At 41.0% G+C, this 16548-nt stretch overlaps 1 protein-coding gene across 1 annotated transcript; it reads right to left on the bottom strand.

Annotated features, from left to right (window-relative positions):
* Window positions 1–14129, bottom strand: LOC142015506 (tumor necrosis factor receptor superfamily member 10B-like). The gene is made up of 10 exons (XM_074999054.1): window positions 13966–14129; window positions 12597–12702; window positions 10545–10676; window positions 10191–10302; window positions 9525–9598; window positions 8442–8564; window positions 6793–6815; window positions 4699–5037; window positions 4213–4267; window positions 1–1341 (listed from the first exon to the last, which is right to left on the bottom strand). The coding sequence occupies exons 1-10, from the start codon at window positions 14008–14010 to the stop codon at window positions 1040–1042; spliced, it is 1311 nt and encodes a 436-aa protein (XP_074855155.1). The 5' UTR covers window positions 14011–14129; the 3' UTR covers window positions 1–1039.
* Between the last annotated feature and the right edge of the window lie 2419 nt (window positions 14130–16548).

Genomic DNA, 16548 nt, shown 5'->3' with positions numbered 1-16548 from the left:
AAAAAAAAATTAAAAATTTGAAGAGGTAGAGAAGAGCTACAAAAATTATTCAAAGGCTAGAAATGCTTTGTGTGGAAGATTTAAAGACCTCTTTCTTCTTATTAAGATGATGAGGTAACTGATTCCATTTCCTGGGAAGAAAATACTGGGTACAATAGGGCGCTTCCATCTAGCAGACAAAGGCAAATTAAAAATCCTGTCTGGAAGCTAAAGCTAAATGGATTAAAATTAGAAACATGGCATAAAATTCTTGAGTGAGTGCAATCAGCCTTTGGAATAATTCTCAAGAGATATGGTGGATTCTTCATCTCCTGATGTTTTCATATTAAGACTGGATGACTTTCTGTAAGATACTCTTTAGCCACACACTGTTTATTGGGAGCAATGCAAAAGTCACTGGGTAAATTTTAATGACCCAAGTTATACAGGGGATCAGACTAAATGGCATAATGGTCTATTTAGATTTTAAACTTTGCTGTAATATGAAGAGATCCTTCTCAAACATTCCTCACTTCATATAAAAATAACTTGAGTCTAGAAATTGTTTGGTTCTGTTTATCAGTACACATACAAATGACAATATGCTTCACAACCTTCCATAACAAATGTCACTCCAATTACTGTGCAGTTAACCTTACAGTTCTCATTTCAAAGACCTAACAGGTAGGTTTATTATATATTTCAATGGACATTTATGTTCGTCACTCAGATGACCATGGAAAGGTTATCCAAGTTCATTTAGTCTCTTACAACTCAGGACTAATTCTTAGTGAACACAGCAACTTCAATTCTTGTCATGTTTAATGACAGAGTCCCATAAGATACTTTTCTGAGACTTAAGTGTTGTAAATTAAATGAGTTGCAGTGAAGGAATCAACTCATTTCTCTGTTTTACCAGTACACTTTGTTGATATTTTCAGTTTTCTTAAATCAACAATAAAAAAATTGGTAACATGCATTAAAGCACAGTCACATACAGAAATATATCTATAGTTACAGATCCTTTTGTTCTCGATTATTTTTGTTGATAACAGTATACTCATTTGTCTTTGGCCTCTAGTATAGTTATAATATCCTTACTTATTAAATAATTGACTACGTTTTCATGGGGCCTTCTAAGTCCTATATTCCACAGGCTGTCTAGTAATTTAATAATGGAAGCCTCGTTTCCAAATTTGTTTCTCCAAATGATTAACATCTGATAATATTGCTCTCTAATATCTTTCGGATGGTCAATAGTTGCTTTATGAATTTCATTATCTGTTAGATGAGTTTTCATAAATGTGTTCCAGATGTGACATGGTACTTCTTCTATGAAGCAATAAAAACTTTCACTTAGTCCTGCAGGAGTAAAAAAAAAGCATCACTGCATATTTTAAAATGACTATTTCTATAAATGCATTATCAGTTCAGAGATAACTACCGTTCAATTGCCATTTTACTCCTTTCATACTTTGTAATTTAACTTTTTCTGGCATGCAATTTTATTTAAGGGCATTAAAATCGCTTGAAAAGGAGAGTATTTCAGCAGTATACTCCAGTTAGTTCCACGCTATGTTGCTGGCCCACCTCTGTCCAACCAGCTAGTGATAAACTGTCCCACACAGATCTGATGACACACTAAAAGTTCCTTAGTGGGTCAAACTGCACTATGTTAACATGCACTAGGGACTTTCAATATGTGTCAGCGAGGTCTATGAGGGCCAGTTATAGTGCAACGTGGGGCACTTCAGAACTCACAACTTTCTGGTGCACATTACTGCCTTGTGTAAACAGGCCCCAAGACTATTATTCTAAAAATCAAGTTGTATCCATATATTTTATTAAGTGTTATTAGCATGACCTGAACTGTTTTAGGTTAAAAATAACCCACATATATTACTGAAAGTCAATATTACAAAAGGTTCAGTTCAACAAAAGTAGTGAAGCTTACATATGAACACTCAAGGAACAGCTATCAGTCGCTTTCCTGTTCAAAAGAGTCTTTTAAAGAGGCTAAAGGTTGTCTATTGAGCATGCTCTTTGTACAAGTGTCACTGTAGTATTATTAACAGAGAGTAAGCCGTGCTAGTCTAGACACTATCAAAACAAAAAGCAATCAAGTAGCACTTTAAAGACTAGCAAAATAGTTTATTAGGTGAGCTTTCGTGGGACAGACCCACTTCTTCAGACCATAGCCAGACCAGAACAGACTTGTGTGTTACTGAAAAGACATTATTGCTCCTCTGTTGAAAGAGAATCGGACAAATTGACATTTATATTCAAATTCGGAACATTAACACATGGTTTGAATCGCGATGGGAACTTCCTTGGTCACTATAGGGGCTTGTCTGCATACTTAACTCAATCTAATTCTTGATCTTCCCCCCCACCCCTCCACTCTCTCTGATTTGCTCACCTTGATTATCTTTTTCTGATTTGTCCTCCTTGCTTACTGTTTTTGGTTCTCTGTGTCTTAAACATTGAGTCTGTTCTGGTCTGGCTATGGTCTGAAGAAGTGGGTCTGTCCCACGAAAGCTCACCTAATAAACTATTTTGCTAGTCTTTAAAGTGCTACTTGACTGCTTTTTGTTTTGCTAGTATGTAGTATTATTGTTCTCTTGGGATTGCTTTCTGACCACTAGTAGCAAAGAATTTTACAGGCACATCTGTACAAATGGCAGTGTGATGTAGTCTGTTAAGGCAAAGCTGATGTCACCAGTACCCTCAAATCAGAACATGGCTTACTTCCTTATGTGCCACATAATACAGTACTCCCTCAAGTTATGCAAGAATTGCACTCACACACACTCTCATATAACTCAAACTTCGTGTAAGTCGGGGGACAGCTTTTTCCCCTGGCAGTACACATGTTCTGCAGTCGAGGAGGCAGCAGGAGCACTTGGAGCTCCTTTTGAAAGGTTAAGTCCTGGGGCAGAGATGGGGGGGGCAGCTGGGGAGGGTTAAGCCTAGCGGTGAGGATGGGGCCATGGGAGGGGGGGCAGAGGGGTTAAGCCTGGGGTGAGTTAGGGCTGCAGGGGTCGGGGGTGGGGGGGTGAGCTGGAGCCACACAGCCCTTTGGGAGAGTTCAGCCAGAACTGCACAGGGTAGGGGGTGAGCCAGAGCTGGGCGCAGGGGTTTGAACTGAGCCCATGCGTGCACATGAGTGTGAGTGAGAGAGAATGTGACTGTGTGAACCGGGTCCATGCAGGCTGGGGAAGCGGGATTTTGAGTTGCACTTAACCTGTGTTAATGTGAGTTAAGCGCAACTTGAAAATTTTGCATTTTGGAGGTTTACTGTATACCATTTAACTGCTATTGTTACTGGTATATAATATATTCTTGCATTGTGTGTGTTTGAAAGGATAGTCTATAGGTAAAGCTGCTGTCCAAAAATTACCCCTTGAGTTCACATTGCAGATTACATTCTGGTATGTAAATGGACCTTTTACTACAGCATGGCTAGCTCTAAAAAGTTACGAAGGGTCCTGTGGCACCTTATAGACTAACAAATGTTTTCAGCATGAACTTTTGTGAGCACAGACTCACTTCATAAGATGCTGGTCCGATTTCTGATTTCCAAGACCAGCATCTGATGAAGTGAGTCTGTGCTCATGAAAGCTCATGTTCAAAACTTTTCTGTTAGTCTATAAGGTGCCACAAGACCCTTCGTTGCTGTTACAGATCCAGACTAACACGGCTACCCCTCTGATTCTAAAAAGTTACTGTTCCTAAAGTTGTTGACACACTCTGACTAGTGATCTTTAGTAACATAACTATATGAGATGGGGTGCATGTGGGTGTTTTTGATAGCATCAAATTAGATTATGACTCATAACATAACTTCTAGTCTTGTCTTGGTCCTGCCAGGGTGCATGGGATTGGATTTATTGTCCTCAAGATTTTTTCCAGATTCTATGCCTCATGTCCCTATGAATACACTATGAAAAAACAATGTGGTTACTGTAGAAACAATTGTTATGAAATGTATGCACGGGGGGGGGGGGGGGCTATTTTTAAAAGCAGTTTCTTAGAAGTACAAAAAGAAAATGCAACAAACAAAATCTGCAGTTTAGAAGTGTTAATATTTAAGCATTTATAAAAATGTCAACATTAATATTATTTAAATATCCCGTCGTTATGTATAACAAACAAGATGGGAAGTCAGATTTGTCCAATACTCTTAGTATCGATTTTAGATCTCTAATAAGGTCACTTATTTGAACAACTCACCTTCTTGAGAAAGCTCTTTAACTACTATATGAGGTCTGGCTTCAGAATCCTTGATCTGTAATATAAACATCTATATTTATTCAAACAGAACAAAGCATTCTTTGCTCACTTACGATCCTTGAACCAGCTGATGATTTGATTTCAGTCTCTAAAACAGGTTGGTATGAGAATTCATAGTTTTCAGACAATAAATAAACCCAAAAATCTAACAGCATAATGGAAGCTACAGGCCACAAACACATGCTGCCTATGGCTTCCCATAGCTCCCATGGACCAAGAATAGTGAACCATGGCCACTGGGTGCTGCAGGGCACCAGGCCTGGGATCACTCAATGCAAACAAACAGTCTTATGGCCCACTAGCAGGGCTACCTGATGGCCCACATGCCACAGGTTGGCAACCCCTGCTCTAGATGTTAAAAGAAAAAGCTATTACATTGTTTACATGAGGTTACACAACACGTTTCATAACATGCTGAACACTTACCAACTGAGACAGGAGCATCCCATCCTGTGACATATTAGGCTGTCCTGTGTGAAAGACAAGATTAGGCTTGTCTGGAGGCTTCACTGGTGCTGAATATTCTGCAGTCCTGTAGTAAGACTCTTGCCATGAGTTGTGTTCTACATTTAGTAGCAGGCCACTTTTCTCAGAAAATGTAACGCTGTTATCCTCAGGCACTTCATTTCTTAGAGCAGAATCAGGACTATTAACTGCTGAAACTGGTGGACTCTGGACAGAGGTTTGGTTTTCTAAAATGGGTGCAGTAACGTTGGCATTCCCCACTTCTGGTGCAAAGAAAATGTCAGTGCTGTCCTCAGACTCCTATAAGGAATCAGAGTGTCTTATTAAAGAGTGCTAATTAAGAGTGATTTATTAAATCATATGTTGCTTTGTAGGCAAGCTCTCAAGAACCATGCAGTGGAAGAAGATTCCAAACTTAGTGCTTCATTGAGAGTGAGAAATGCCACATAAAAATTTAGAAGCTACAGTATTAACAAGTGACAAACAGGAGCAGCTAGACCTTTGACAGGATAGCAAAGAAGATACACATGAACCCTTGCAGTTAGGCAAGCGGACTGCCACATATAGCGAAAGTAGGATTTTTGGGGGAAAAAGGCTACAATAACTCCCTTAGCGCTGAATTGCACTCTCCACCTCAGTACAGATCCCAGGCTAAGTGGACTGAAAGGCAGAGAGGTGAGAGCCAGTTTTGTATTAACTTTCAAGTTCAACAATTACATTTAAAATGTAAACATTAGCATTTTGCTGATGAACAGTTTAACAGAGGTATTTGCTCTGGGCCTGTGAGAAGATAAATGGACTACCTCCCCGGCTCTCACCACTATTGCAGTTCAACCCAATTGTACGCGCTCTGCTTCTTCAGTTTGACTATAACCTATTTCTTTGCTAAGCCTTTATAAAACACACACACTCAATGCCCCCACCTCACTAAGTTCCAAACAAAACCAATGACAAAATACAGCTGAGTGGCCAGAGAGCTGAGTTGCTCACTATGGACCTCCAGCATCACATACCGTTTACAATGACCAAACTCCCCTAAGGCATCTTGCACAATTGAGATTTTATTTAAATATGCCATAGGAACACCAGTTATCAAATCTCTTTGAACCATGTTTCTGCTTACTACTGCTAACTAAACATCTCATTAAAACAGATAACTGAGGTAGTCTAGCTTCTACCTTCCAATGGTATCTAGTAATAACCTTTAATCAGATATAAATATCAGAGCTCCTTATTCACTAAGGCTGTGTCTACACTAGCAAGTTCTTTCAAAAGAAGTGTGGCTCTTTCAAAAGATCCCATGGAGCGTCTACACACAGAAAGCATTTTCAAAAGTAAATCGAAAGAATGCAGCACTCCTTTCGAAAGCGTTCTTTTACTCCCATTTCAGGAAGAACCCCTTCTTTTGAAAGCAAATGCATGTAGATGCTCCGCAGGAATGTTCTTTCAAAAGACCAGTCCTCATGGGGCCTGATTTTTCAACCCCTGGCCCATTCTTTTGGGAGTGCAGGAGCTGTGTGGATGCTCTTTTGAAAGAATTTCTTTCGGAAGAAATCTTCCGGAAGAACTTCTTTTGAGAGAATCTCTGTAGTGTAGACGTAACCTTAATGGAGAAAATTGAAGATTTTTTGCCAAAATTCCCTCCAAATTACCATTTGCTTAAAGCCAACATATGGAGTTCTTGGCACCTTAATATCACAATGACATTTACAACTGCTGTGTTCCAAAGAGAGAGGGGGAAGGAAAAAAAAAGATGGATCTTATTTGTATTGTAGTAGTGTATCTACACAACCAGCATGGAACAAGACTCCATACAGGGACTGAATTACAAGGAGAGGTTAGAGACAAGTCTAGGTCGTTTTATAACTTCTATCAAGCTCAAATGCTTTATTTTTTGTATGATGTGAAGAAAAATATTTCAATATACAATGGTCATCAGGGCAGACTAAGTGACTAAAGTGTGCATCATATTAAAAAACTAACTTTTGTGCAATTAACATACAGGTGAAAGGAAAAAAAAAAAAAAAAGGTAAAGCATACCCAAAGGAAACTTACATCTTTTTCTGCAGCTTTCATTTCTGAAACATATAAAGAATACAGATTAAAAACACTAAGTTATATTTTTAAGTACAGCTGAATTAATGTATTGGTTACATTGAGAATCAGGCAATCTCAAAAAGAAGTTTAACTGTTGGTGACCTAAAGCAGGCTGACAAGCTCAAGGAACTGACAGCCACCCTTCTGCCCAAATGCATGGGGTATACTGTACATACTAGATAGATATTAACCAAGACTGTGTCTAGACTAGTCCCCAACTTCAAAGGGGGTACGGTAATTAGGGTGTTGCGAGATTACTAATGAAGTGCTGAGGAGTAAAGGGATTTTGAAGGAGTGCGGGCACTCTGAAGTACCCACGGCTACATGTAAGCCAGTACTTCAAAGTTGCTGCACGGTAGATTTAGCATAATGAAGTGCTGAATATGCACTGCAGCACTTCAGTAGTACTCTCCCAACACCTTAATTAGCGTGCCCCCTTCAAAGCTGGGGGCTAGTCTAGACACAGCCCAAGAGTCCTATTTGGGAGCTAATGGCACTTAAAAAAACCCTCTACATTCCACTTTACTTGTTCTAAACTTGATCTTTTCTATTAACTGTAGTCATCTATTCAGCTATTATAATTTCTTTTTTAAGTCTCCATTCCAAAAGCTACTCAGAGGCCCAGTTTACACCTAAAATGCAGATTGACCTAGGTACATCACTTAAGGATGTGAAAAACATCATGCCCCATTCGACATAACTGAGACAACCAAAATCCCTGTTGTAGATGATGGAAGAACTCTGGCTCCTGCCTTTTAAGGGGGTGGATTTACTGCAGTCATGAAAGTACAAGTATTTACACTAGAGCTGCATCACTTGTAACAGAGGCATACACTTTGTTTCCTCTCCTGGAAGAATTTTTTTTTTTTTTTTGCACCACAGTAACTGGGACACATTCTGATCAATTGTTTTTCACAGATGCAACAGACAGCACATCAGACAGAGCCAAAACACTTCCATACAGCTGATCTAAACTTCAAAATATAAGCATTTTTTCCAAACGAGTGTCAGTTTTTGTGCAACAATGAAAAATTAATACCCCCTTTTGCCTTCTTATTCTTATGTTTGAGAATAGGGTTATCTTCCAGGATTTAATAACTGAGCACAAAACATGTAAACTGCTGAAATAAAGCAAGTAAATTTTATACTCTAAATAAACATCACTATGACAGAAACTGAGTGTACAATCTTTGTTATCATTTACCACCCTTTGCCTCTGAGCTCCTATACTAGATCACTCACACTCACCTACAGCAACAGCTAATACTTCTCTCTCTAAATGAAGGGCAGATTTCTCCCTAAATTAAGCAGTGTCACAAAATACTTCCCAGAGGAGTCTGAAGCGCCTAGTCAGCAAGTTACTTAAGCACATGCCTAACTTTAGACATGTAATACTCCCACAGAAATCAAGAACTAGGCATGTGCTTTGAGTTAAAAGTATTCTTAATAATCTTGCTGAATGGGAGCCTGAATGAGCACAACAGCTCTTAAGAATGCGTCCATCAGAGACAACACAAATGCTACAAGGGCCTCTCAGCTTTTACTTCATCTAGCTTTGGGAAGCTGAGTCTCTGAATCTCAGGTTATCCATGGAAAAAATTGGTTACCTTCATTTGTTTTATTATAGGATATCCTTTTCTTAAATATGAGAAGGCACACAACCAAAACAAGGAACATCACGAATGCCAAGATGAAAACTCCTGCAATCCAAGGTGCAGCATCCTCAGTTCCTGGAAGGGGGTGGGGAGGGGTGAAGAGGCAAGCATGAAATACTAAAGCCACATGTAAGAGAGGTTTTTGTTTGCTTTTGCAGAGTAAGAAATTTTATGCTGCAGATAAAAAAAATGGAGACAAACATGTACAAAACAGCAGATTAGAGGTGTCATTGTAACAATCTCTTTCCCACGAAAGCCAAGTCATTCTCAGGTATTAATACACCAGAGTATTCCAGTGCTGGGGCGTGTCAGTGCAAACTAAAAAGCTAGTAGACAGGAATCTATAGGCTCAACAGGGAAAATAAAAGTATATTATATCCTTTCAGTTTTATGCCACAATATAGATATTTTGCAGATTTTAATATTTAACTGAATTTCTGAAGGTCATATTGCCTATAGTTTTAAACTGTTTTAACAGGACACCTTGGAAAAGCATATCCACTATGTTGCGCTTTTCACCAAGACAAGACCCTTTGCTCGTTTAAAGATCAACAAAAATATTGACTGGTTGCACAACTTACCCTACAAGAGTCTGTCTCAATCTATTGGCTGCCAGCATGAATTATGTGGGATTATCAATCACTCTGAAGTAGGAATTCTAAGGGCTCCCCTTCACTCCAGAGATGATCAATAGTGCCGTAGTTGATCTTTTGGAGTTCGATTTTGCTTGCTTAATAGGTACGTGCTAAACTGAACTCAAAGGACAACTCCAGATCTCCTGCCCCTCACTAGGAGTAAGGAAAGTCAACAGGAGCCTTCACACCTGTTGCCCCCATGCAGCAGAGACAACGTGGAAACTCAAATTAATGTACGTCCACTCCAGCTACGTTAATTAACTTAGCTGGAGTTGCATATCTTAATTTGACCATCCCCTTTCATGTAGGCCTGGCCTAGGTCTCACTTTTATAATCGGCTTCAGAATCAACCATAATGAGTCAGAAACTCAGCCTCTTATAACCAGAGTTTGTACTGTACCTCTGGGAGGATGGCCACATTCCAGGTCAACTGTTGCATTGCATTTCTGCACAATTTCTTTACCTTCTGGGCACCTTAAATTTACAACAAAAATATAATTGTCACAAAACCAAATCTGTACTTGCACTCACCCCTGCTCTCACCCGAACAACATACACATGGACAATGTGCAAATTAAAAAACAAAGCTGATCTTCACCAATCGCTAATAAAAAGTACCTGAAAAACCATGAAGAAAAAAGGATGCTGGAAGATTACATGAAAGCACAGCAAAAATACAGAAGCCCTTTGGGAGAGATTAATGTATACAAATAGTTACTGAAAGAACACTAAGAAGTAGTATGTAATTAGTTTCCTCCAATAGCTGGCACAGTATCCTAAAATTCTGGGTATTTTAACTAAGTTAGCTGTCCTGACCAGTAGCCCTGCAAAGTCTATTCAAATATGGCAGGTGCAGTAATCAGGAAGTATGGAGGTAACGTGTGTAAAGGGAACAGAACAAGCAGAAGAGCAATACTTGTAAATATATAGTTCAGCAGTCCCACTGACTTCAATGGGATTATTTTTGTGTCAAAAGGTATACATGAATAAGCGCTTCAAGGAGGTGGGCCTTACTTTTTACTGTACTATATGGAAGGCAACTGCCTAAATCAGTTAGTGCACGTACTCTGACTTGCATCTGTAACACATCTCGCAGCCTCGAGTAGGGCAGAAATAGCCAGGCTTGCACTGACATTCGGTATCGCTCGTTGAAGTACAGGTGCTCATAGTTACTTGATCTGAGAAAAAAATTGATTATAAATGTAATCAAACTGAATTTACAAATTTTTGCTAGAAAAGCAATCAAATTACACCCAAGCTATTAAAAAACGTAATTTTAAGAAAGCATAACTGTTCTTAAATCTATCACAATAACCCAGGGGACTGAAGCAACAGATTCTTCCAAGGAACAAAGAGTATTACAGATTTTCCCAAACCAACCCAAATGTATTTACAGATCAGCTTGAGCTTTGTATTATACCTTCTTTGCACAGTTTACATTGCACGCATTCATCTAGGCCATTTGCATGAGCAGTAAAATCCTCCCCGTCTGTGCAACGTTTACAAATTCCTTCAGTATGTGGAACCTTGCAGTGTTCATCAACATAAGTGCCTGTACAAAAGGGAGAAACAAATTCGATACTATAGTTGTGTATCTCAACTGTATCCCAATACTACTTAACTGGATTCAAGCATACCACAAGATGAACTCTCTCTGGATTCAAGTGTACTGCAAGATGAACAAGCAGGCCTGTGCTGATACCTTTAGAGACTAACAAATTTGTGGGCAAAACCTACTTTCTCAGATGAAAGAATCCAGGGTTTACATAGCCAGTGTTGGAGTAGAGGAGGGCGATAGAGAAGGAAGGGGGGAAAAAAGGGTTCTGTCACTAGTAGGACCAGTTAATGAAACACTAACTTGCAATGGCAATTTCTGCACCTTTCATATTCACAGGGATGAGGCACACCATACTTGATTTACCTCATTAACTGGTCTTACTAGTGACAAACAAGAAGTCGTGTGGCACCTTATAGACTAACAGATACTTTGGAGCATAGGCTTTCATGGGCAAACACCCGCTTCGTCAGATGCGGGAGTGCACCTCATGTATCTGACAAAGCGGGTCTTTGCCCACGAAAGCCTATGCTCCAAAATATCTGTTAGTCTCAGGCGCCACAGGACGACTCGTTGTTTTTGAAGATACAGACTAACACGGCTACCTCTCTTGTACTAGCGACAAGCAACCTTTCCTCACTCTTCCTGTCCCCCTCCCCAACCTGCTATACAAACCCTGGATTGTTTTTTTCCTCTCCAGCTCTTTCATCTGAGGAAGAGGGTTTGGTCCATGAAAACTCATTACCTAATACGTTTCCAAGATGCCACAGGACTACTTGTTATTTGTGAAGTTACAGACTGACACAGCTACCCCCCAGAGTCTCTCTCTAGTGTCTACTCCAAAATGACTCCTTTCAGCCATTCCTTGTGAGGAGTGGAGATGAAGGAGATTAAATATATGCAATTAAACCAGGAAGCACAAGAAGAAGTCAGTTGTCAGATAACATTAGAAAAAACAAGCCTCAGAGGGGGTCTCAATTCATTTGCAAATTTAACACAACTAAGTACATTAGGATTGAATAAAGATTCCGAATGGTTCTCTCCCTACAAAGACAATTTCCTTCTCTTTGTATTCACAATTCCTCATAAGCTGCTGGTATGTAAGTATGCTGCTTAGCTGTGGCTTTGCTATTTCGAGATAAAAAATGTATTCCGAAATAGTGGTTTCTGTGTAGACATAGCCTCAGGCTCTGGGCCCCTCAATTAACTTTGCTAACAGGGCTGAAGTCCTCAAACCACAGCTCCAGTCACATTCAAGTAACATATATGCCTTGTTCGAGGTCTCCACACAAGGGTGAATTTAATCTTTGAATACTAAATTCACTCACAAGATTTAGAAAATCCACAGAGCAAACCTCATGAGATTATAACAAGTTGAGGCTAGAATGCTCCTTGGACAAAGCTAAGTGAAAAAACGAATGAGTTTTACAACACATAGCTCCAAGATGGATATGTATACAGTTCACACAATAAAGATTTAAAAAACACATAATTTCTGTTGAATATTGTTACTGAGAGTTTGTATTTGACAAGAGTTATTATGATTAGGTAACCTGAGGGGACTGAAATCAGAGGCCTGGGCATTGGTTCAATTTTTGAGAGTTCAGACAAAATTTTTCATCTCGGAGCATCTTCCTTCAGCACTTATGTAGGCTCTGCCTTTAGAACATGAAATCATTTCTTGACAGGCTGCCAGGGTCACTCAGGCCCAACCTACAGTGTGAAAGCCTGGACAGCATTCTCAAGTGAGTTGCACAACAGCAGCACTGAACAGGAGGAGAAAACAAGATAAAATGGCCTTTGATGGCTTTTGTAAACATGTTTTGTTCTCCCATTCAGCTTCTATCTTACAGCACAAACATGCTTGCTGAAAACTGCTCTGTTAACCAAGGAAACTACAAATCACAAAATGCTTACCAGCATGACAGTATTTACAGCAGTAGTCAAGATGCAGATATTCTCCATCACCACAGGTGGGGATACTGGACTTTACTCTTTGCTCAGATATTGCTGATGAATCAACCTGTAGAAAATATGCCCCAATGTGTCAAATGAACAAACCCTTCTTTGACTTTGTACATTCTCAGAGACACACCTATGGTCGTGCTGGGTTATTCTAAGGGCCAGTGTGTCATTCCAGAGTGCAGTACAGTGGAACCAGTGGCAGGCTGACACCAAATCTAGAGGGCTGGGGGCCCACAATGCCTGTCAGTGACAGAGCAGCATCTATGACCCCTGAAAAGGAAAAGGTGTGAATCTGGCTAACTGTTGGAACTGGGAGGGCATGCATTGTGTCCTGGCAGGCCAACACACGCCACTAATGTCTTCAGCTGGGTACTGATGAGAGAATGGTCTGAACACTTGAGATGAAAGGCATCGCCAAGATTAAGGGAAACTAATTTCTTGTTTGAATACCAGTTGGCAATTAAGCAAACTCCAGACACACCTCCGCTGTGAGGCAGAGAAGAACTAAAGCTTCTCCTCTGCTGGACCTCTAGAGCTGCATTTCTTAAACTATGTTCCATGGAACACTGGTGTTGTGTGACCAACTCACAGGTGTGCTGTAAGCATCTGACACTTTTTGATACCATACACTGATGGTATATGTTTTCCGTTATTAAAACCAGATACATTGTTACTTCTTCATCACTATGATACCTGATTGAATTACTTTGCTTTGTTTTTGCTGGATATGTTGCTTCCCCCGCCCCTTTTTTTTTTCTTTTTCGGTCTGGCAAGTTTTTTTTAAAAAAAAACAAAAAACAGTTTTCATAGTCATTCCATGGCTTCAAAATTTTTAAGAAACTCTGCTCCAGAAAACCAAGCCCACATGCCCCAAAAGGCAGTCAACCACCGCTCCAGGCTAGGCCTGGAATCTCCAGCAATGAAAGATTAATCTTTAGATTTCTGCCCCAGGACAAAACCTCCGGGGAAAATGCCAACCAAAACTAGCACCCGCAAGGCCACGGGGCAGCCCCGCGTGTCAGCAACTCACTTTTTACTAGTCAATAGACTGGAAAAGTTTTTCGTAAAGACGGAGAGAGTTAACCCCCCTCTCCCTGGCGCCCACCCAGGAGAGCTGCCCCGGAAGCGGCAAACAACTTTCCCAGGAGGGCTTTCCCCGCCTCCGAATACCCTTTCCAGTCCACCCAGGGGGGCTGCACTCCGCGCGCCCGCAGCCGCAGGGAGCGACCCCCAGAGTACGGCCAGGGAGCGCGTGGGCCCGGCGATCGGCGCGCCCCGCTACCCCCACCAAGGGACAGGGAGCGCCGCCAGCCGCACTTACCCCCAGCAGCAGCAGCAGCAGCAACAAGAAGAGCCCGGCTCCCATGGCTCGCCGCAGGCTGGTGCCGATCTCGGCGCGAGCATAGAAACCGGCTGCGGCCGCCCGGTTCCTGAGATAGGCCAGTTCCTGGGCGGAGCCTGTGCCCCAGGGCGCGGAAAGCGCGCCACGGCTGCGGCCAAGCTGTGTTGGTGATCCAGAGCCCGCCCCCTGGAAGCGTGCCGCGCCTGCGGGTAGGCTGGGGCACCTCCGCTGCCCTTGCTCCAGAGGTCTCGGCTTCCAGCCAGGCGCTCTCTTCCTAATGGCCTCACACAAAACAAAGCGGCAGTGCTATACCACTTTAAAGGCTAACAAAATAATTTATTAGGTGATGAGCTTGGGGGGAGGGGGGAGCAGACCCACAACTCCAGATCTGAAGAAGTTTTTTTTAAAGTTTCTTCAGATCTGAAGAAGTGGGTCTGCCCCAAGCAAGCTCGTCACCTAACAAACTGTTCTGTTAAATGTCCACGCTTTCATTCCCCTTTTGAAAGAGGAATGCAAATGACGGAAATAAAAATGCAAATGAGACATTGATTTACATATCTTATGCTTCATTTGCATAATCTTTTCAGAAGAGATTCTTTTGAAAGAAAGAAAAGCTGTGAAGACCAGGCTCTTTCAAAAATAAACCCCATCTTTGAAAGAACCCTTCATCCTATTTTACTTCAGAAAGAAGTGTTCTTTCGAAGATGGGGGCTTATTTTTGAAAGAGCCCAGTCTACGCTGCTTTCTTTCTTTCGAATATCTTCTGAAAAGAGATTAGGCAAATGAAGCAAAAGATATGTCAATCAGTGCCTTGTTTGCATTTTTGATTTCCCTCATTTGCATTCCTCTTTTGAAAGAGGAAAGCAAGTGTAGATGTAGCCTGAGTCTTTAAAGTGCTATAGGACTGCCAGTCTGTTTGTAAAGATACAGACTAACAGGGTAACCTCTCTGTGAGTTTCTAACACAGTTTGGGGAGATTCTTTGTTGGTTTCCTCCCCTCTCTTTTGCAACTGCATCAAACAGACAAAGGATCCACTCACATCTATCGTGTTGCATATTAAGTGAATGTGTACACAGCTGCAGTCCCTGACTTTAAAAAACAGTGGAAAAAGCATGCTGCAGTTAGGTCATCTGGGCCAATAAAGCCCTATTCGCACTTAAGGAAAACAAAGGAAAATTGTGTTAAAATGATTATTTGTAAAATTCTAGTGTAGCTAGGGAACATTTTAGTGTCAAGGCCACGCAGTTGCTTGAAATGAACACACCTATTTTTCTCCAGTGTACATGTGTCCACAAATTAAATGATGGTGTTGCTGAGATCTTTTCACCTTGGAAAATAAGTACCGAAAATCCAGATTCCACAGAAATAAAGCTAAGTTAGAGCTCCTTGTAGCCGCCATCAATCTGACCTCTGATCTTTCAGGTTGGAGAATATTCACTTTTTAAAAACTTGAAGATATTAAAGCTAACTACTTCCATCCAATAGCAAGTACCAAATCAGAGGAGCAAAGATCATCCATGATCTTGCTGTGATTCATGCAATTGTAGTGTCTCTGGAAGAGGCTTATGTCCATTAATAAACAGGGCACTAGAGCAGGGGTGGCCAACCGATGGCTCTGAAGGGGCATGTCTCTCTCTGATCAATGAAATGTGGCTCCTGCTCGAAACTGCGTGGCTGGATTGTTTACCACCGCTCTGCACACACACCTCTGTGCCTGTAGAGGGAAATGTGTGGTGGTGGTGGCAGCAGCTCCAGTGAGTCCCAGGCATTGGGTTGGAGCGGGGAGTGGCTGGGACTGCCTGGCTCTGGGATTAAGGTGGGGATTGGGTTGGAGCTTGGAGGCTGGGAGTGCCCAGCTGTGCAGGAAGGGAAGGATTAGGTTTAGAGCAGAGTGGCTGGGGATGCCTGGCTCTGGGAGAGGCAGAGGGCATTGAGCCACATATTACGTTTATTTTTATCTAACTCTCAATATATTTATATATATATATATATATATATATATATATATATATATATATGATATCGAAAGATAAATATACAAATAGATAAAAATAAATATATAAATACACATGGCTCTTTGCACTCCCTCCACAGCTTTTTTGACTCAATCTTTACTTGTTGGCCTCTAGTGCACTCAGTAGGACCAATCTGTCTAAGTCCTTCGTCCATCTGTAATCTCCTTTTTCCAGCTGGTCTAGAGAAAAGAGGCTGAGTGACTTAATTAAAGGAACAGGGACTTGAACTCCAGCTTCCCAAATAAGGACCCTAACAATTTGGCCAACTTTCTTATGTTTTTAATCTCCCCTCGATAAATTGAATAAAGGCCTACTCCAACTACCAATAAACTTAATAGGAAATTGCTCAAGCCCTAAGGCCACAATTTTGGAAACTCAGATGTAGAGCCAACAGCATGGCAGGACAGTGAGCTGGATTCTTCTTGTCCCTTTTACATATCATTATCAGAATAATTTATTAAGTAACAATCAGTTGCACCTGGTACATTGCACTTGGAAACAAAGGGGTTCTGTAGCTGTTTCTGACGCTAGGATTTGGCCTGAAGA

The sequence above is a fragment of the Carettochelys insculpta genome, chromosome 6 (genome assembly GCF_033958435.1).
Source record: "Carettochelys insculpta isolate YL-2023 chromosome 6, ASM3395843v1, whole genome shotgun sequence".
NCBI lineage: Eukaryota > Metazoa > Chordata > Testudines > Carettochelyidae > Carettochelys > Carettochelys insculpta.
This window is presented reverse-complemented; position numbering and strand designations above follow the sequence as displayed.

Bases quoted from the DNA above. Each gene is read 5' to 3' on its own strand.
- LOC142015506 (XM_074999054.1), bottom strand. From the start codon at position 14,010: ATGGGAGCCGGGCTCTTCTTGTTGCTGCTGCTGCTGCTGCTGGGG. The intron at 12,703-13,965 runs GTAAGTGCGGCT...TATTTTCTACAG, and splicing joins TGCTGCTGCTGCTGCTGGGG to GTTGATTCATCAGCAATATC. The intron at 1,342-4,212 runs GTGAGTTGTTCA...TTACTCCTGCAG, and splicing joins TAAAGAGCTTTCTCAAGAAG to GACTAAGTGAAAGTTTTTAT.